This window comes from Artemia sp. Qi Xiang Cuo, chromosome 7 (assembly GCF_049724085.1).
Source record: "Artemia sp. Qi Xiang Cuo chromosome 7, ASM4972408v1, whole genome shotgun sequence".
Lineage (NCBI taxonomy): Eukaryota > Metazoa > Arthropoda > Branchiopoda > Anostraca > Artemiidae > Artemia > Artemia sp. Qi Xiang Cuo.
In genome coordinates, this window is record NC_142800.1 from 32,878,011 (window position 1) to 32,895,603 (window position 17,593).

The 17,593-nt window shown below is 35.1% G+C and overlaps 1 protein-coding gene across 1 annotated transcript in view; it reads left to right on the plus strand.

Moving 5' to 3' along the window:
- The first annotated feature begins 610 nt into the window (after positions 1 to 610).
- Positions 611 to 17,593, plus strand: part of LOC148950179 (uncharacterized) — a 555,619-nt gene continuing 538,636 nt past the window's right edge. Inside the window, exons 1-2 of the mRNA XM_089091800.1 lie at positions 611 to 691; positions 10,165 to 10,259. Coding sequence (XP_088947926.1) covers positions 611 to 691; positions 10,165 to 10,259 — 176 coding nt within the window. The remainder of the gene's footprint in view (positions 692 to 10,164; positions 10,260 to 17,593) is intronic.

Genomic DNA, 17,593 nt, shown 5'->3' on the forward strand with positions numbered 1-17,593 from the left:
CTCAATACCTTGCTCTTCATACTGAAGTTTCCAGCCCTTTCTAAAAAGCTTCCTATTCTACTTAGACGGCCCTTGTGTTTCAGGAGTCTTTCTTAAAATATTGGTAAAAAAAATAAAACTTTAGCGTAAATAGAAAGGTATTGAGGAGGGGGCATCCCCTTTATATACGGAATAATTTCTTTTAGTTTTTAGTATTAATGTTGCTCCTTACGTTCAGATCAAATAATGCCGGTAAATCTGGCTTACCCTCAATGAAAAATTCCTACTCACTTAGGGCAAACTCACCCATGGAGCTCCTCCCACATAATATAAGTAGTAAGGGACGAGTTTGCATAAAGCGAGCAAACCCTCCATATTATGGACGTATAAAGCGAGCAAACACGTTATTTTTGAAAGTAGATATTCAGGGAAGACATGGTATAAAGAGAGCAGACAGGTTTCTGAGGCAACACCCATTTCTACTAACGGTACTCCATATATGATAACATGATTAGTATAGTAATCGGATTCAAATATAAGGAATGATTTTCATTATAGTTAATATTAGTAAGAGAATTGAATTCAGAGAGAGAACAGTTTATAATTATTTGAGAAGTTATTAACAAAGGAAATGAGTGCTATGTTTACACTATTGGAGGTTGATGGTGGAGCAGGTAGCAGCGATGATACAAGGGCGAAAGTACCGAACGTGGTAGTGAAAATTACACGAGGATGTAGACTATGCCTTGAATGGGACGAGATGTATGCTAGATATGTGATATCATTGAGCAAATTTAAATTGGAGGAGCAATTATGTTTTGCGGCGAAACTGAACACTGTGCATATAAATAGACTTCAAACTACTTTAGATACACTGGTGAAATATATCGATGAAAATAAATTGAATCAGTGATTATTATTGTTTTAATTATATTCAATAAAATTGTTTCTAAATCGAAGATGCTTTTTCTATAGTAGGTTAGCGTATATTTTTAAAGTAGAAAGAAGAATCCTGGTTAGTCTGAATTTGGTTGTGAGAGTGTTAGGACTCTAAGAAAATGAATAGATTTAAGAAAAAGAAGATCATAGGGAATCTTGTGTTTATTGATAAACGTTTGATTCTAGTTGATGATTTTCTGGAGTTATCTGTTCAAAGGAAGATATTTTCTCAGGGAATGCTTGTCGATATAATGAAAACTGATTCTTCAGCATTAGACTCTTGCATGAAGCTTTTCCGCCGTGGTCCAAAGTTATTTACTCAATTTATTGACATATTAATCACGACAAGACAAAATGATACGGTGGATTTGCTTTTAAACACACACTAGCTTAGAAATTTAAGACTATGATTTTTTTACCAGAAAGATGTTATTCAAAGAGGATTTACTCCTCTCTCTCTCCTCTCTATCCTACGCAGTTTGTTAATCGTAGTTCAGTTTCATTTCGGCAGTGAGAGTGTCAACACATGAAAAAATATTCCATACATGTCCACTATGCGTGTATACACTGGGCAGCTGGTCATCATGTGAGAATTTTACAATGATTGATGTGTATGATGACAAGTGCAGATTATGCCACCTATGTAAATTGCATAGAGGATATGCTTTACAAATTAAAGGTTGTAATTCCTGTCTTGAAGAGGTGTGTGACTCTCATACTAGAAGACAACTATGGTCTAATTGCCATTATGACAAGTACAGCACCATAAGTACTCTAAGACACCCTTCTGCCAATCAACCCATCTCCCCCAAACCACTTTTCAGCCATTTCTCGTTAAAAATTTCATTTTCAAGTCATCTACTCGGGTTTTTTGCTAGTAATTTGACCCACAGTAAAGCACTATAATTACTTAAGACATCCATTTTCCATCAAACCCGTCCCTCCAAAATATTTGATGAGAGATTTTTTGTTAAAATTTTTTATTTCATGTCATCAACATGGTTTTTTAGCTAGCAACTCGGCCCATAGTACAGCACTATAAGTACTCTAAGACACCCTTATGCCTATAAACCCATAACCCCAAAAAAAATTTTTCAGATTGTTCTTTTTAAAAATTTTTATTTCAAGGCAACCACTCGGGTTTTACGCTAACAACACAACCCACCATGCAGAAATAAAACTCACCTTAGAACCCATGCTGTAAACACCCCATCCCCCCCCCCCAAAAAAAAATATTTTTAAGAGAGTTCTAGTTAAAATTTTTCATTTCATGTTGTTCATACGGGTTTTGAGCTAGCAACTCGGCCCACAGTAAATCACTATTACTACTTTTAGACACCCTACTGCCAAACACCAAAACACACAAAAACAACTTTAAATCAAGGTATCTATAAAAATTTTATTTTCTAGTCATACACTCGGGTTCTTCGCTAGGAACTCGGCCCACAGTGCAGCACTATAACTACTCTAAGACTCCCTTTTACCATCAGCCCAACCCCCCAAAATATTTTTTCAGAGATGTAGTGTTAAAATTTTTTATTTAATGTCATTCACACAGGTTTTATGCGAGCAGCTGGGTCAACAGTACAGCACTATAAGTACTCTAAGACACACTTCTGCCAATAAACCCATCTCCCCCAACACCATTTTAAGCCAATTCTATTTAAAATATTTATTTTCAATACAGTCACTCTGGATTTTTGCTAGTAATTTTGCCCGCAGTAAAGCACTAGTAGTACTCTAAGACACCCTTCTGCCAAACAACCCAACACCCCAAAAAAAATTTTCATACATTTATATTAATAACTTAATATTATATTCATACACACGGGTTTTTCGCTAGGATTTCGGCCCACAGTACAGCAGTATAAGTGCTCTAAGACACAGTGCTGACATCCAACCAACCCCACACAAAATTAATTAAAGTGATTTATATTAAAAAATTTTATTTTAAATACCTCCACTTGGGTTTTCCACTAGCTTATCGGACCGCATTAAAGCACTTTCAGTACTCTACGACACCCTTCTGCCAATCAACCCATCCCCCCAAAAAAATTTTTTCAGATATATATTGTTAAAAATTTTTATTTCAATTCATCTACACGGGTTTTCCGCTAGCAACTTGGCCCACAGTACAGCACTATAAGTACTCTAAGACACCCTTCTGCCAATCAACCCATCTCCCCCAAAACACTTTTCAGCCATTTCTCGTTAAAAATTTTATTTTCAAGTCATACACTCGGGTTTTTCGCTAAGAATTTGGACCACAGTACAGCACTATAAGTAGTCTAAGACACCCCGCTCCCATCACCCCACCACTTGTGTATTATACAGAACACATCGAAGAGGTAAAGCTATCCGTTATTAAAATTCTTTTCTTGCCATCTACATCTCTCTTAGTATGATCTGTTTAGTATACTATAACGTTAGACCCAATTTTAAATTGACAACACTGTTCAAACACCACTTTGGTATTATACAGAACACATCGGTGAGGTAAAGCTAGGTCAACTCACAATGTCATTCTATCATCGTTAATCATTTTCATAGATTGATGTTGTCTATAATTTATAATAAATTGCCTGAGTTAACAAGCCCTTCTGGGTTACCTTAACTGCTAATCAGTTTAACTCTTTTTTTCCCCTATTATTCAAATAAGATCACTCGTACAGTCCAATTCGCGAATCCCTTGTCTCTTTTCCCCCCACCTTCATACGATCCAATTCGCAGTTGCTATCTAGCTCTGTTTTTTTTCCTATTATTCAATTAATATCGTTCGTATAGTCCAATTCGCGAATCCCTTATCCCTTTTTGCAAATGTCAATCAAACAATTCTGATTGTAGTATCCAATTTTTAGGCAAGCAAATAGCATGTAGCTTCCAAACGTGGGTAATCACTTTGCTTGGAAAGGTACCAAGGAACATGATACCCACGTGATACCACACTGTATATTCGTGTGTAATTCCATGTATTTTTTCATATATTTTTGATATCTATTACTACGATATTACTGGGGGGGAAGGGTCGGGGGTTCTGTGGGAGGATCTTTCCATGAAGGAAGTTTTCATGGGGGAAGGGAAATTGTTATGAAGGGGACGCCGGACTTCCCAGCATTATTTAAAAAAATATCAGAAATTAAATATAAAAAAACAAGTTCTTCAACTGCAACAGCAGCAACATCAAAACTTTAAACGAACAGAAAATATTACATATATTATTGGGTTCACCACCTAGTCAACACCTCGCTCTTTAAGCCAAAGATTTTTTAGTACTTTCATAAGAGCTATTTATTCTAATTAACGGCCTTTGTAATTAATCGGTCATTTTGAAAGAATTGGAACAAAATTCGAAATTTTGCTTAAAGAGCAAGGTATTGACTAGGGGGAACCCCCTAATATACGTATTAAAAATATATGAATATAGAAGTTCGTTACGTAAGTTACGTATATTTATTACTAATAAAAACGTTCGTAAATAAAATTAAACAAGTTTCGAGAAGGCCCTTTAACTAAATAGAAGTACATTAATATGAAAATTTTGTTGTAATTATTCCTGTACGGTGAGCCAAGATCAAAACCTGCATTTATTCAAAAACGTTCAAAAATTAAATAAAAAAAATTTTTAACTGAAAGTAAGGAGCGACATTAAAACTTAAAACGAACAGAAATTATTCCGTATATGAAAGGGGCTGTCCCCTCCTTAACGAATCGCTCTTTACTCTAAAGTTTGACTTTCTCACAACTCTATTTTTTTTTAAACAATGAAAAACTTTAGCGTAAAGAGCGAGGCGTTGAGGAGGGGGCACCCCCTTTCATATACAGAATAATTTCTGTTCGTTTTAAGTTTTAATGTCACTCCTTACTTTTAGTTAAAAAGACTTGTTTTTTATTTAATCCTACAAAATAAAGGGTTAACATAGACATTTATTTTAGCCAAAAAGACTGTGTCATAGAAATCATGGCCAACCTAAAAAAAATCATAACCAATACATAGAAATCCCTTCGAACTAATAAAAATCAAGGCCAAACTGTAGATATTAGGTTCATTCTCTTAAAATCCGGAAATATTCATAAAAGTGAAGAAAAATCTGTAGAAATCAGGGCCAACCCTAGAATTCCAGATCAAAACCATAGACATCAAGACCATACTGTGGAAATCATGGATAATCTTCAGAGAAAATCTAGGCCAACCTCTAAAAATTCATGACCATTACATAGAAATTTCAACAAATTCATAATCAATTTTCAACTGCATTGTTGCAGTTGAAAAACAAGTTTTTCAACTGCAGCAGCAGCAACATTAAAACTTTAAACGAACAGAAAATATTACATATATGATTGGGTTCACCCCCTAGTCAATACCTCACTCTTTAAGCCAAAGATTTTTTTAGTACTTTCATAAGAGCTATTTATTCTAATTAACAGTGTTTGTGATTAAGCGGTCATTTTTAAAGAATTGGAAAAAAATTCGAAATTTCACTTAAAGAGCAAGGTATTGACTAGGGGGCGAACCCCCTAATATACATATTGAAAATATATGAATATAGAAGTTCGTTACGTAAGTTACGTATATTTATTACTAATAAAAACGTTCATAAATAAAATTAAACATGTTTCGAGAAAACCCTTTAACTAAATAAAAGTAAATTAATATGAAAATTTTGTTTTAATTATTCATGTACGGTGAGCCAAGGTCAAAACCTGCATTTATTCAAAAACATTCGAAAATTAAATAAAAAAAACAAGTTTTTTTAACTGAAACTAAGGAGCTACATTAAAACTTTAATCGAACAGAAATTAGTCTGTGTATGAAAGGGGCGTCCCGTCCTCAACGTCTCATTCTTTGCGCTTAAGTTTGACTTTTTCACTACTCTATTTTTTTGTAAACAATGAAAAGCTTCAGCATAAAGAGCGAGGCGTTGAGGAGGGGACAGCCCCTTTCATATACAGAATAATTTCTGTTCGTTTTAAGTTTTAATGTCACTCCTTACTTTTAGTTAAAAAGACTTGTTTTTTATTTAATCCTACAAAATAAAGGGTTAACATAGACATTTATTTTAGCCAAAAAGACTGTGTCATAGAAATCATGGCCAACCTAAAAAAAAAATCATAACCAATACATAGAAATCCCTTCGAACTAATAAAAATCAAGGCCAAACTGTAGATATTAGGTTCATTCTCTTAAAATCCGGAAATATTCATAAAAGTGAAGAACAATCTGTAGAAATCAGGGCCAACCCTAGAATTCCAGACCAAAACCATAGACATCAAGACCATACTGTAGAAATCATGGCCAATCCTTAGAAAAAATCTAGGCCAACCTCTAAAAATTCATGACCATTACATAGAAATTTCAACGAATTCATAAAAATCATAATCAATTCATAGAAATCTGGAGGAATTAATAGAAACCATACGCAATGCATAGAAATCCACACAATTCATAAAAAATCAGTCTTAATCATAAGAATCTGGACAAAACCAGAGACATCAAGAAGAAACTGTAGAAAACACGATCGGTCCATAAAAGTCAAGAAATATCCCACACAAATCATAACCAATGCAAAAAATTCAGGGGAATTCATAGAAATTATAACCAATGAATAGAAATCCAGACGAATTCATAAAAATCAGGTCTAGCCCTAGAAATCCTCACCAAACCATAGAAATCAGGGGTGTAACCCTAGAAATCTAGGCCAAACCATAGAACTCAAGATAAACCTGTAGATATCAAGGGCAAGCTCTATAAAATCATGACCCATACATAGAAACCCAGGTGAATTAATAAAAATCAAGGCCAAACTTAAGAAATTAAGGCCATCCTCTTGAAATCCGAACAAATTCATAGGAATCAAGACCAAAGTGTAGAAAACAGGGCCAACCCTAGAAATAAGGACCAAACCGTTGAAATCAAGACCATACTGTAGAAATCATGGTCAACCATTAAAAATCAAGGCCAACCTCTAAGAAATCCTGACCGATACATAGAAATTCTGACGAATTCATAAAAATCATAACCAATACATAGAAATCCGGTAGAATCAATAGAAACTGTACCCAATGCATATAAATTCAAACAAATTCATAAGAATCTGAGTCAACCCTAAAAATCCAGACCAAACCAGAGACATCAAGACAAAACCTTAGAAAAAAAGATCGGTCCATATAAGTCCAGAAAAATCCCATAGAAATCATAATCAATGCAAGAAATTCAGGGGAATTCATAGAAATAATAACCTGAATAGAAATCCAGACGAATTCATAAAAATCACGGGCAACACTAAAAAACCAGACAATACCATAGAAATCAAGACTAAACTGTAGAAATCATGGGCAACCACTAAAAAATCATGACCAATACATAGAAAGTCTGTCGAATTGATAAAAATCAAGGCCAAACGGTAAAAATTAAGGTAATCCACTTGAAATCCTGAAAAATTCATAAGAAATCAAGATCAGACTGTAGAAATCAGGGTCAACCCTAGAAATAAAAACCAAACCGTAGAAATCAAGACCACACTGTAGAAATCAATGCTAACCTCTAAATTCCTGCTTTTTCAATGAAAATATGTAAAAATGGATAATCCAAGCTGGTAAGATTGATGGATGTGTGGTAGTAGTCAAAGAACTTCACAATTCCATGAAGAATGAGGGGGGAGGAATCTTAAAAAATTACGATTATTCACATCAAGTCAAAGAAAAGGTGGCGTATTCGTCAATAGCTCTCGGAAATAGCTCAATATGGCGTAAATTTACCTCTAATATCAATCATGTCCCTCTGGAAATAATTGTTAGGATGTATATTTATTTAATACATGGTTCTTTTTGCTTATAATTAATTCTTTATAAGCTTTTTTCAGGTTTTGTTTTGTGTTTGTCGTGTTTTTTAACTGCTTTTTCTGTGTTATAATAATGTTGTAAATGTGTCTTAATTAATATAAATTTTATTTACAAAGGTCTGACCTTTTAGATTTATTGTTTAGGACGAATTTTTAATACCTAATCGCTCACACAATTTAAGCATCTTGTAGTCCTCTTTCGTCTTGATTACTAAAAATATATTAAAAGCAACCCGCAGTACTATTTGGTATCACTCCATAAAAAAGCATTACTTAATGAACAGGTGCAATTTCTAGAAATAAATTTTCCCCTCTCCACGTCAATTATTACAGGTGTACGAAATACATAATCGTCATTCTAGCATGCGGGGGAAATGGGAACCCTCCTTGCGTGCATTAGGCTATTTCTAGAATACATTAACCAGAACAAAATATTGGAAATAGCCTTTTGGACCTCGGGTGTTGTTCTATTGGATGGAAATTTATCTTTCGAGAACTTTCAAAGACTAAGAACTAAAGAAAAAATGTCTTAAAAGAAATACAAAAAGCCTTGAAAGAAAGAAAAAAGGAAACGCCTTGAACATCTCGACGGAAAATAAAATTTTAATAAAGTATTATGTGACAGTGATGTGTGCGCTGCCACTACGTAAGATGTGCACTGTCATTACGCAACACCCACGTGTGTGCCATCGTTACATAATACCGACGTCTGCGTCGTTACCACATAGGACCAATGGAAAACAAAATCTCAAAAAAGTATTATGTGACAGTGATGTGTGCGCTGCCATTACGTAAAATGCAAGCTGCCGTTACGTAAGATGTGCGCCGTCATTTCATAAGACCCACATGTGCGCCGTCAGTACATAAGACCTGTGTGTGTGCCGTCATTACGCAACATGTGCACTGTCATTACACAACACCTACTTGTGCGCCATCATTAAGTAAGAACCCCGTGTGTGTCATGCTTAGTTACAAACGGGGATTCCCCTTAGGTTCCTGAAGTCTATCTTGTCATACAAGATTGCATCATCCATATTACACTTGGTCAAGGAAACAGGGGCGTCATGGGAATCTTGCCAGCTGCGGTGAAATCCTATGGGAATATTCTAGGGATGTCGTGAAGTAACAAGGTATGCGTTAAAACAGGGCATGCGTTTAAAATCCGGGGAAGGCATGTGTTTAAAGTAATTATGCCCTCACTACTGGCAACCATGCTCACAGTGCCTTTTGATCTAGTTCTAAGACAAAGTTTTCAAGAATAATAGGCAACTTGCATAGCTGTTAGGGGTTGACATACCCAATATCCCCAGAGACATAGTTACTTGACTGTTTTATTATACTGAACAAAATGGCTGTCTGAAAATTTTGATTGGATGAGTTTACAAAATGAATAGGCCTGAGAGGATGGCTTCTTGCCCTCAAATGACTTATGACTCTTTAAAAAGGCACTAGAACTTTTACTTTCCATTTGAACTAGCTCCTTTATAAGTTTCAATTATATTGCTAGCTATTATAGAGCGGTGCAGCCTATGACGTTGCTTATATAGCCTTTTGAAAACCCATATGCATATAAATTTTTCGTTTAATTAAACCCCCACCCCTAAATGTTCCCTAAAAGTTTCACCTTAATACTCTTAGCGTCATTGGTTACAGTAAGTGTAATGTTAGAATTCATAGTATAAACAATTACACATAGTACCTTCTTGCTAGTTCAAAATCCGCAAAAACTTATCCTTAAAGGTCAAACTTAATAATGTAAGCCAGGCAACAAAACTACTGTTCATTGAAAATTTTGACTACAAAATCAAATCTTGTAAAAAAGGGGATTGTATGGGGGAAGAGAATATACCTGGGGAAATTTTAGCACAGGAGAATACGCCTGGGGGTTTTTTCCACGCGGGATAATACACCGGGGGGTGGGTGGGAGGTGGAAGGCACCTAGACCCACTTTAGGCAACGCTATGGCTTTGCCTTTGCCTCTGATTGATGAATTAATTATCATTTACAAGCTATTGTCTAACCTCGTTCTTGGATATTTTGAGTTCATAGAGATGAAACATGCTCATTTGCCTTTTCCCCTAAATTTTCGTGACTTGACTTCACTGACACTATTGTTGGAGAAATGACCTAATTTGGAATTTTGCTGTTAAATTATTACCATCAGTAATTGTATTTTCAGCGCTAAGGCTGCTATAAAGCACTACACTACACACTGCCAGGATCAAGTTGAAACAAATGAAGCTGAAATATATTTGAATGTTTGCAATTCATTATATTACGGCAAAACTTCAAAGATGTTGTTAAGGAGATGACTAATCAATAATGAATCCATATCTTATCACCAGTTATCCGGTACTGCAGCCAAAATTTCTTGACAATGAGACTATAAACTCATTTTAGTTCCTAGACGAGTGATTTTGTGTGGTCTGCAGGCCTTGATTTTACAAGAAAGAGCTTACTCAAGATTTACTCTAGAATCTTTGACAAGGAATTAAACAAAGAGTAAGGTACTTATTGTGTGGTGTTGTCCTGGCAGTCATTTTTGTTTCAGGCGAGGGGGGTTGTCCCCTTCTTGATACCTCGCTCTTTACGCTAAAGTTATTTTTTTACAGCTTTTAAAAAGTTTTATTATTCTAATTAAACGGCTATTGTGTTTCAGGAGTTGTTTGTAAAGAATTGGTACAATAAATTTAACTTTAGCATAAGGAGTGAGGTATCAAAGAGGGGGTAACCCCCCTCACATACGAATAATTTTTATTCGAGGTTTTGATGTTGCTCCTTACTTTTAGTTGAAAAAAACTTTTTTATTTATTTTGGTTGTAGGCTTGAATTATTCAAGACACTTGCACCCTATGCCTGAAAGTCTAAACGAATAAACGGGAAATTGTTCAGACGGAAAAATTTTCGATTTAATAATTAAATAATAATGCAAAAATTAGAAGTGGAATGATATCTTATTAATGCTGTAAATATCACAATATTCCATATTTCTTAACATTTTTGTGTTTTTCTTTCCGTCCAGTTATGTTGGGCACCGTCGTCTCGCACCATATTTTCAGGACGACACACCAACAAACTGTTATTAGTTTAAGATACCTTACCATAGACCTTAATTGCTTTAGTGCCACCCAGGGTAAATAAGACACAAGTGAGAATACTTCTTCCTTCTAGGTTTAAAGACAAAAATGTCAGACCAAAACAAACATGAATATTATATTAGAATAATTCTGAGATTTTATTTATTTTTGTAACGGACAATCCGAAGATTTTGACTACAAAAATTGATTTAGTAACAATGTCAATTTGATTAATTTTTTTACAAAAAGTATTTTTGAAATTACTGGACTATGTCTTCTTGCTGATTACTGGAGCCGAGGCTGTGTTTTCACAGCCTCGGCTATATTTTCACAGCCTCTGATAATTTTTTTGCAAAAAGTATTTTTGAAAGTAATGTAATATGTCTTCTTTATGATTAATGGAGCCGAGGCTTGTTTACACATCCTAGGCTCTTTTTTCACAGGCTCGGCTAATTTTTTTACAAAAAGTATTTTTGAAAGTACTGGAATATGTCTTCTTTCTGATTAATGGAGCCGAGGCTGTGTTTTCACAGCCTCGGCTCTTTTTTCACAGCCTCGGCTAATTTTTTTGCAAAAAGTATTTTTGAAAGTACTGGAATATGTCTTCTTTCTGATTAATGGAGCCGAGGCTTGTTTTCACTCAATCTACTTGTAGTCTCAAGCTCCATAAAACCCATTGAAATATGGGTTTAGCTCGTAGTCCTACTAGTCCTGAGCATCCTTGCCTGATGGATATCCATTATCTGGATTAGAAATTTGTCATTTCAATGACAATCTAGATCGTGGAATCCAGTTTTAAGCCGGTTTTATATAATAATTTCGTCCACTGATAAATCTCTATGTTCTTTGAGGAATCTGCTTTGTCAATGGAATAGAAAACACATTTCTGTTCAAATGGGAGTAGGCCGAGGGGTTGGCCCCTCTCCATCACTTGATATGCATTGCGAAGGAAAACTTGATCTACCATTCGCCCCACACTTTGCTTCACATGTTGACAAATTTCTATCATACCAAGTCTTTTTTTACCACACGCGATACGACCCAATTACGTTTGGTAGGTAGCCTACTACATAACGTAATTTTTTTGCAAGCGTGCGGCCCCTCAGAATAGGCATTTTTCCAGTGTCTGGTAAAGTTTTAGTGCTTCACACCCACAACATAAACTACTGACGAAGCTCCTATTTAACAGTCAGAACATTTTAATTTATGTTAAAACCTTATAAGATATTATCAAAGAATTTTATACCCGTAACGTACTTTCTTCTAACTCCCCCCCGGGGGGGGGGAGGCAAAGTTGGATCCAACTTTCCCATGTCAAGTGAAAATGACAGTGGAAAATGATAAATGAGCCATATAGTACCATAAAGGCAAAGGTATACTAAAGAAAACTGATTTACTTCTGTGTATGCTTGAATTATGCGAGCCTATCTTAGTGTTGAAAAAAAAAATGCTGACGCAACATTTCAGCTGGGGGGGTAAACTGGGGTCTAGGGGGTGGATTACTAATAATGTAAGCCTTAGGTGACTGATGGGTCTGCAGTGGGGCAGCTGCACTGTCACCTTCTTCTAAATTTACCTCTGATAGAATTAACTTTTATTTTAATCAAGCTATAGCCAATACTTATTTAGCTGATTTAAGGCATATTTTCTTTAGTTTTTTGATAAAAAGAGCTGTTTTTTGACATTAGGCCGTTAAGACCTTTTAGATTGATAATCAAGATTCTCAAATTAAATAAAAAAAACATATTTTTTTCAACTGAAAGTAAGAAGCAACATTAAAACTCGAAATGAACAGAAATTCTTCAGCATATGAAGGGGCTGCCCCCCTCCTCAATACCTTGCTCTTCATACTGAAATTTCCAGCCCTTTCGAAAAAGCTTCCTATTCTAATTAGACGGCCCTTGTGTTTCAGGAGTCGTTCTTAAAATATTGGGACAAACAATAAAACTTTCGCGTAAAGAGCAAGGTATTGAGGAGGGGGCATCCCCTTTATATAAGGAATAATTTGTTTTAGTTTTTAGTATTAATGTTGCTCCTTACGTTCAGATCAAATAATGCCGGTAAATCTGGCTTACCCTCAATGAAAAATTCCTACTCACTTAGGGCAAACTCACCCATGGAGCTCCTCCCACATAATATAAGTAGTAAGGGACGAGTTTGCATAAAGCGAGCAAACCCTCCATATTATGGACGTATAAAGCGAGCAAACACGTTATTTTTGAAAGTAGATATTCAGGGACGAGATCGTATAAAGAGACCAGACAGGTTTCTGAGGCAACACCCATTTCTACTAACGGTACTCCATATATGATAACTTGATTAGTATAGTAATCGGATTCAATATAAGGAATGATTTTTATTATAGTTCATATTAGTAAGAGAATTGAATTCAGAGAGAGAACAGTTTATAATTATTTGAGACGATATTAACAAAGGAAATGAGTGCTATGTTTACACTATTGGAGGTTGATGGTGGAGCAGGTAGCAGCAATGATACAAGGGCGAAAGTACCGAACGTGGTAGTGAAAATTACACGAGGATGTAGACTATGCCTTGAATGGGACGAGATGTATGCTAGATATGTGATATCATTGAGCAAATTTAAATTGGAGGAGCAATTATGTTTTGCGGCGAAACTGAACACTGTGCATATAAATAGACTTCAAACTACTTTAGATACACTGGTGAAATATATCGATGAAAATAAATTGAATCAGTGATTATTATTGTTTTAATTATATTCAATAAAATTGTTTCTAAATCGAAGATGCTTTTTCTATAGTAGGTTAGCGTATATTTTTAAAGTAGAAAGAAGAATCCTGGTTAGTCTGAATTTGGTTGTGAGAGTTTTAGGACTCTAAGAAAGTGAATAGATTTAAAAAAAAGAAGATCATAGGGAATCTTATGTTTATGGACAAACGTTTGATTCTAGATGATGATTTTCTGGAGTTATCTGTTCAAAGGAAGATATTTTCTCAGGGAATGCTTGTCGATATAATGAAAACTGATTCTCCATCATTATACTATTGCATGAAGCTTTTGCGTCGTGGTACAAAGGCATTTACACAATTTATTGACATTTGAATCATATTAATCACGACAAGACAAAATGATAGTGTGGATTTGCTTTTAAACACACACACTAGCTTAAAAACTTAAGACCATGATTTTTTTCACGAGAAAGATGTTGTTCCATGAGGATTTACTCCTCTCTCTCTCCCCTTATCCCACTCAGTTTGTTGATCGTAGCTCAGTTTCATTTTGGCGGTGAGAGTGTCAATACATGAAAAAATATTCCATACAAGTCCGCTATGCATGTAAACACTGGGCAGCTGGTCATCATGTTAGAGTTGTACAATGATTGATGTGTATGATGACAAGTGCAGATTATGCCACCTATGTAAATTGCATAGAGGATATGCTTTACAAATTAAAGGTTGTAATTCCTGTCTTGAAGAGGTGTGTGACTCTCATACTAGAAGACACCTATGCTCTAATTGCCATTATGACAAATGTAATCAGTGGGAAAATATATATCCTGGTATGATTGGAAAGAATCCTAAACGTGATTTTAGTTTATTGCTAAGAAGTTGGTATCGTTGTGGCTTTACTATGTTTTGGGAGGAGGAGCCCGGTCTACGATTCAACTGCGGGAACAACAAAATAATTTGGTTTCTACGTCATCGTTGTGAAGACAATGGCTACTATGATTATAAGCCTACTGATTTTTATTTGGCTGTTACAGAATGTGATTCACCATTTAACGACACTGTATGTGAGATTGCTTCAAATAAGCAAATTGAAACAGACAAATTTTACAAAATGAATGAAAATAGTATCATTGACTATACAAAGAGATATGATAAGAGTGAAGTTACATTATACTGTAGAAAATGTGTCCCTGACATTGCAGCACATCAGGATCAGTATACAGTGAATTCAGATGATCTACTTGCATTAGTTGTTCTCGACAAATACCTATACGTAGTAGAAGATGAAATTTAAAGAGTAGAACAGTCGTTTTTATCATTTATATGCATTATTTTTATTAATAAAAAATTATAAAAAAAATTTTTAAAAATTTGTTCGTAGGGCACTAAAATCAATATTAAACACATTTGAAAGTATATTTTCCATTAGGAAGTCGTTCAATCGAGGAAAGTCAACGTAAATACTGAGAAACTGCTTGTAGGTATTGCCACGAGATCTGAACATGAAAAAGAGTAGTGCATGAAAGCCACATGTCTTAGTCGTTAAATCCTGTACTCTCCTCTGATTTTGAATAATAGTTTTCCCACTGCTCCCAAAAAAGTTGTTGGTGTGTGGAGTGTAGAATTTATATGATAGGCCAAGAGGATCAAAAACTTCGATATTCTTCACTGTTTTAAAGATGAACAGCCAATGACCTGTCTTCAAAGTTGATGGACTGCTATTAACAATGATTAGGGTATTGTTAACACTTGACATTTTTTCAATGAAGTCCGATGGTATGCAATAGGACCTGTACTGGGGCATGTATAAATCCTTATTAAATACGCTGATTATTTGGTTTATGTTCATGGTGCAAGGTCTAGTAAAACACTGCCGTCGGTTGTGATTTTCCAATAGGTTTCAAATTAACTCAATGATAATAATGTGATACTTTCAGTCAAAGCATTGGCAAATGTGCACTCTAAACGCACATTCTCCGTTCGTACTATGCTCATATCTTGAGTGCCAGACAAGTCCAAAATAATTACACCATGGTTTTTTGAAAACATTGAATTGGTTATTCCATAAATTATCACTGAGCATTTTTTTTCATAAAAACTGGACTGATATGATTTATTGTTAAATTGCCAGGTTCATTCCACCACTGCAGTGCTTATTCTCAGAAGAGTGATTTTAAAACAACAGGAGGTCCATGGCCATTTATGAACTGCCAGGTGTCTCCCAAGAATGCCGGCTGATAGTTTGGTATCACCTCTCTCTTTCATTACTTTTGGCTCACCAGTTGTGATCTGTTCAGAGCTTCCCCTATCCCTGAATTTTCAGGGATTTCCCCAAAAATCTTGCAAAACAGAGTAGCAAAAGGGCTTGGGCATAGGAGTGTCAAAGATGTAAATCTGGTGCTGATTACAGCTCTTCTGATTATAATAAAGAACGAACTCTTTCGTATACTAAATTTTATAGGCCACTTAACTAGAGTATAGGCTAGTACAGTTATAATATTTAAGGTCAATATATTAAAATTTTCCACTAAAAAACGTTCATTTGAATAAAAACCCAATACATACATTTGATTTAGTTAACTACTTGATTGTTTGAGGCTAGTCTCTTACTATTTCAAAGAAGAAAAAGCCATAGGCTTTTTCCTGTTTGTAATCAATTAGAAAGAGTTCTATCTTTAAAATGAGCTACGTAGTTACATTAAAGGAGGATCATTTGAATAACAGACCATTGCATACATTAGACTTTGTTTACATTAAAGAACAAGCTTCCAGCCCATTGTAGCTAAAATAAGATTATAATTAATGTTAAAGATTAATCATTGTTACAGTAAAGAACGATCTCTGGCCCATAGTAACTGATATAAGGTGGTTTACATTATTTCCGAGCTGCAGTGGTAGCTAGCGACCTAGTAAGAGACGATCACGTCCAATGTTAAGAAATATAAAAACCCATAGTTCCCAAAAAAGGAGTCAGATCAAAACAAAAAGTACACCATTAGAACCACCTTGTCCGAAACCCTTGAATAGGAAACTTTCTGTCCCTTGGCTTGAACAGCAAGGGAAATATATTGGCTTGAAAATCAAAAAAAGTGGCAGCTACTACAACATTCTTCCTAAACGGGATATTTTTTTCTTTCTTCTTTTCCACAGATAGCTTGGCACTGGAACATCGTAGAGAGTTGTTCAATAGCTCATTTTATAGGAAATCTCTAGATCTAGCAACTTTTGCACTTAATTTTTTTAATTAATTATTTTTTACGAAAAACTTAATTTTTCATATACAAAATTGACCAATGATGTCATAGTCGTTGGATGTAGTTAGTATTCGATAATCCGGGTTGCAGCGGTAGCTAGCAACCTAGTAAGAGACGATCACGTCCAATGTTAAGAAATATAAAACAATCCGGGTTGCAGCGGTAGCTAGCAACCAAGTAAGAGACGATCACGTCGAATGTTAAGAAATATAAAAGCCCATAGTTACTAAAAAAGGAGTCAGATCAAAACAAAAAGTACACAATTAGAACCGTCTTGTCCGAAACCCTTGTATAGAAAACTTTCTGTCCCTTGGCTTTAAAAGCAAGTGAAATATATTGGCTTGAAAATCAAGAAAAGTGGCAGCTACTACAACATTCTGCCTAAACGGGATATTTTTTTCTCTTTTCTCTTTTCTTTGTTTTCAGATATAGCTTGGCAATGGATCCGGGTTGCAGCTGTAGCTAGCAACCTAGTTAGAGACGATCACCTCCAATGTTAAGAAATATAAAACCCCCCAACTCCTAAAATAAAGAGTCAGATCAAAACAAAAAGTACACCATTAGAACCGCCTTGTCCGAATCCTCTATAAAGGAAACTTACCGCCCTTTGGCTTGAATAACAAAGAAAATATATTGGCTTGAAAATCAAGAAAATTGATTATTACCACGTTATCCTCCACAAACGGGATATTTTTTTCTTTCCGCTTTTTTTTCCTGCTCAGCTAGCTGGGCACTGGAAAATCAGAGAGAGCTGTATAATAGCTCATTTTAAAGGAAATTGCAACATCTAGTCA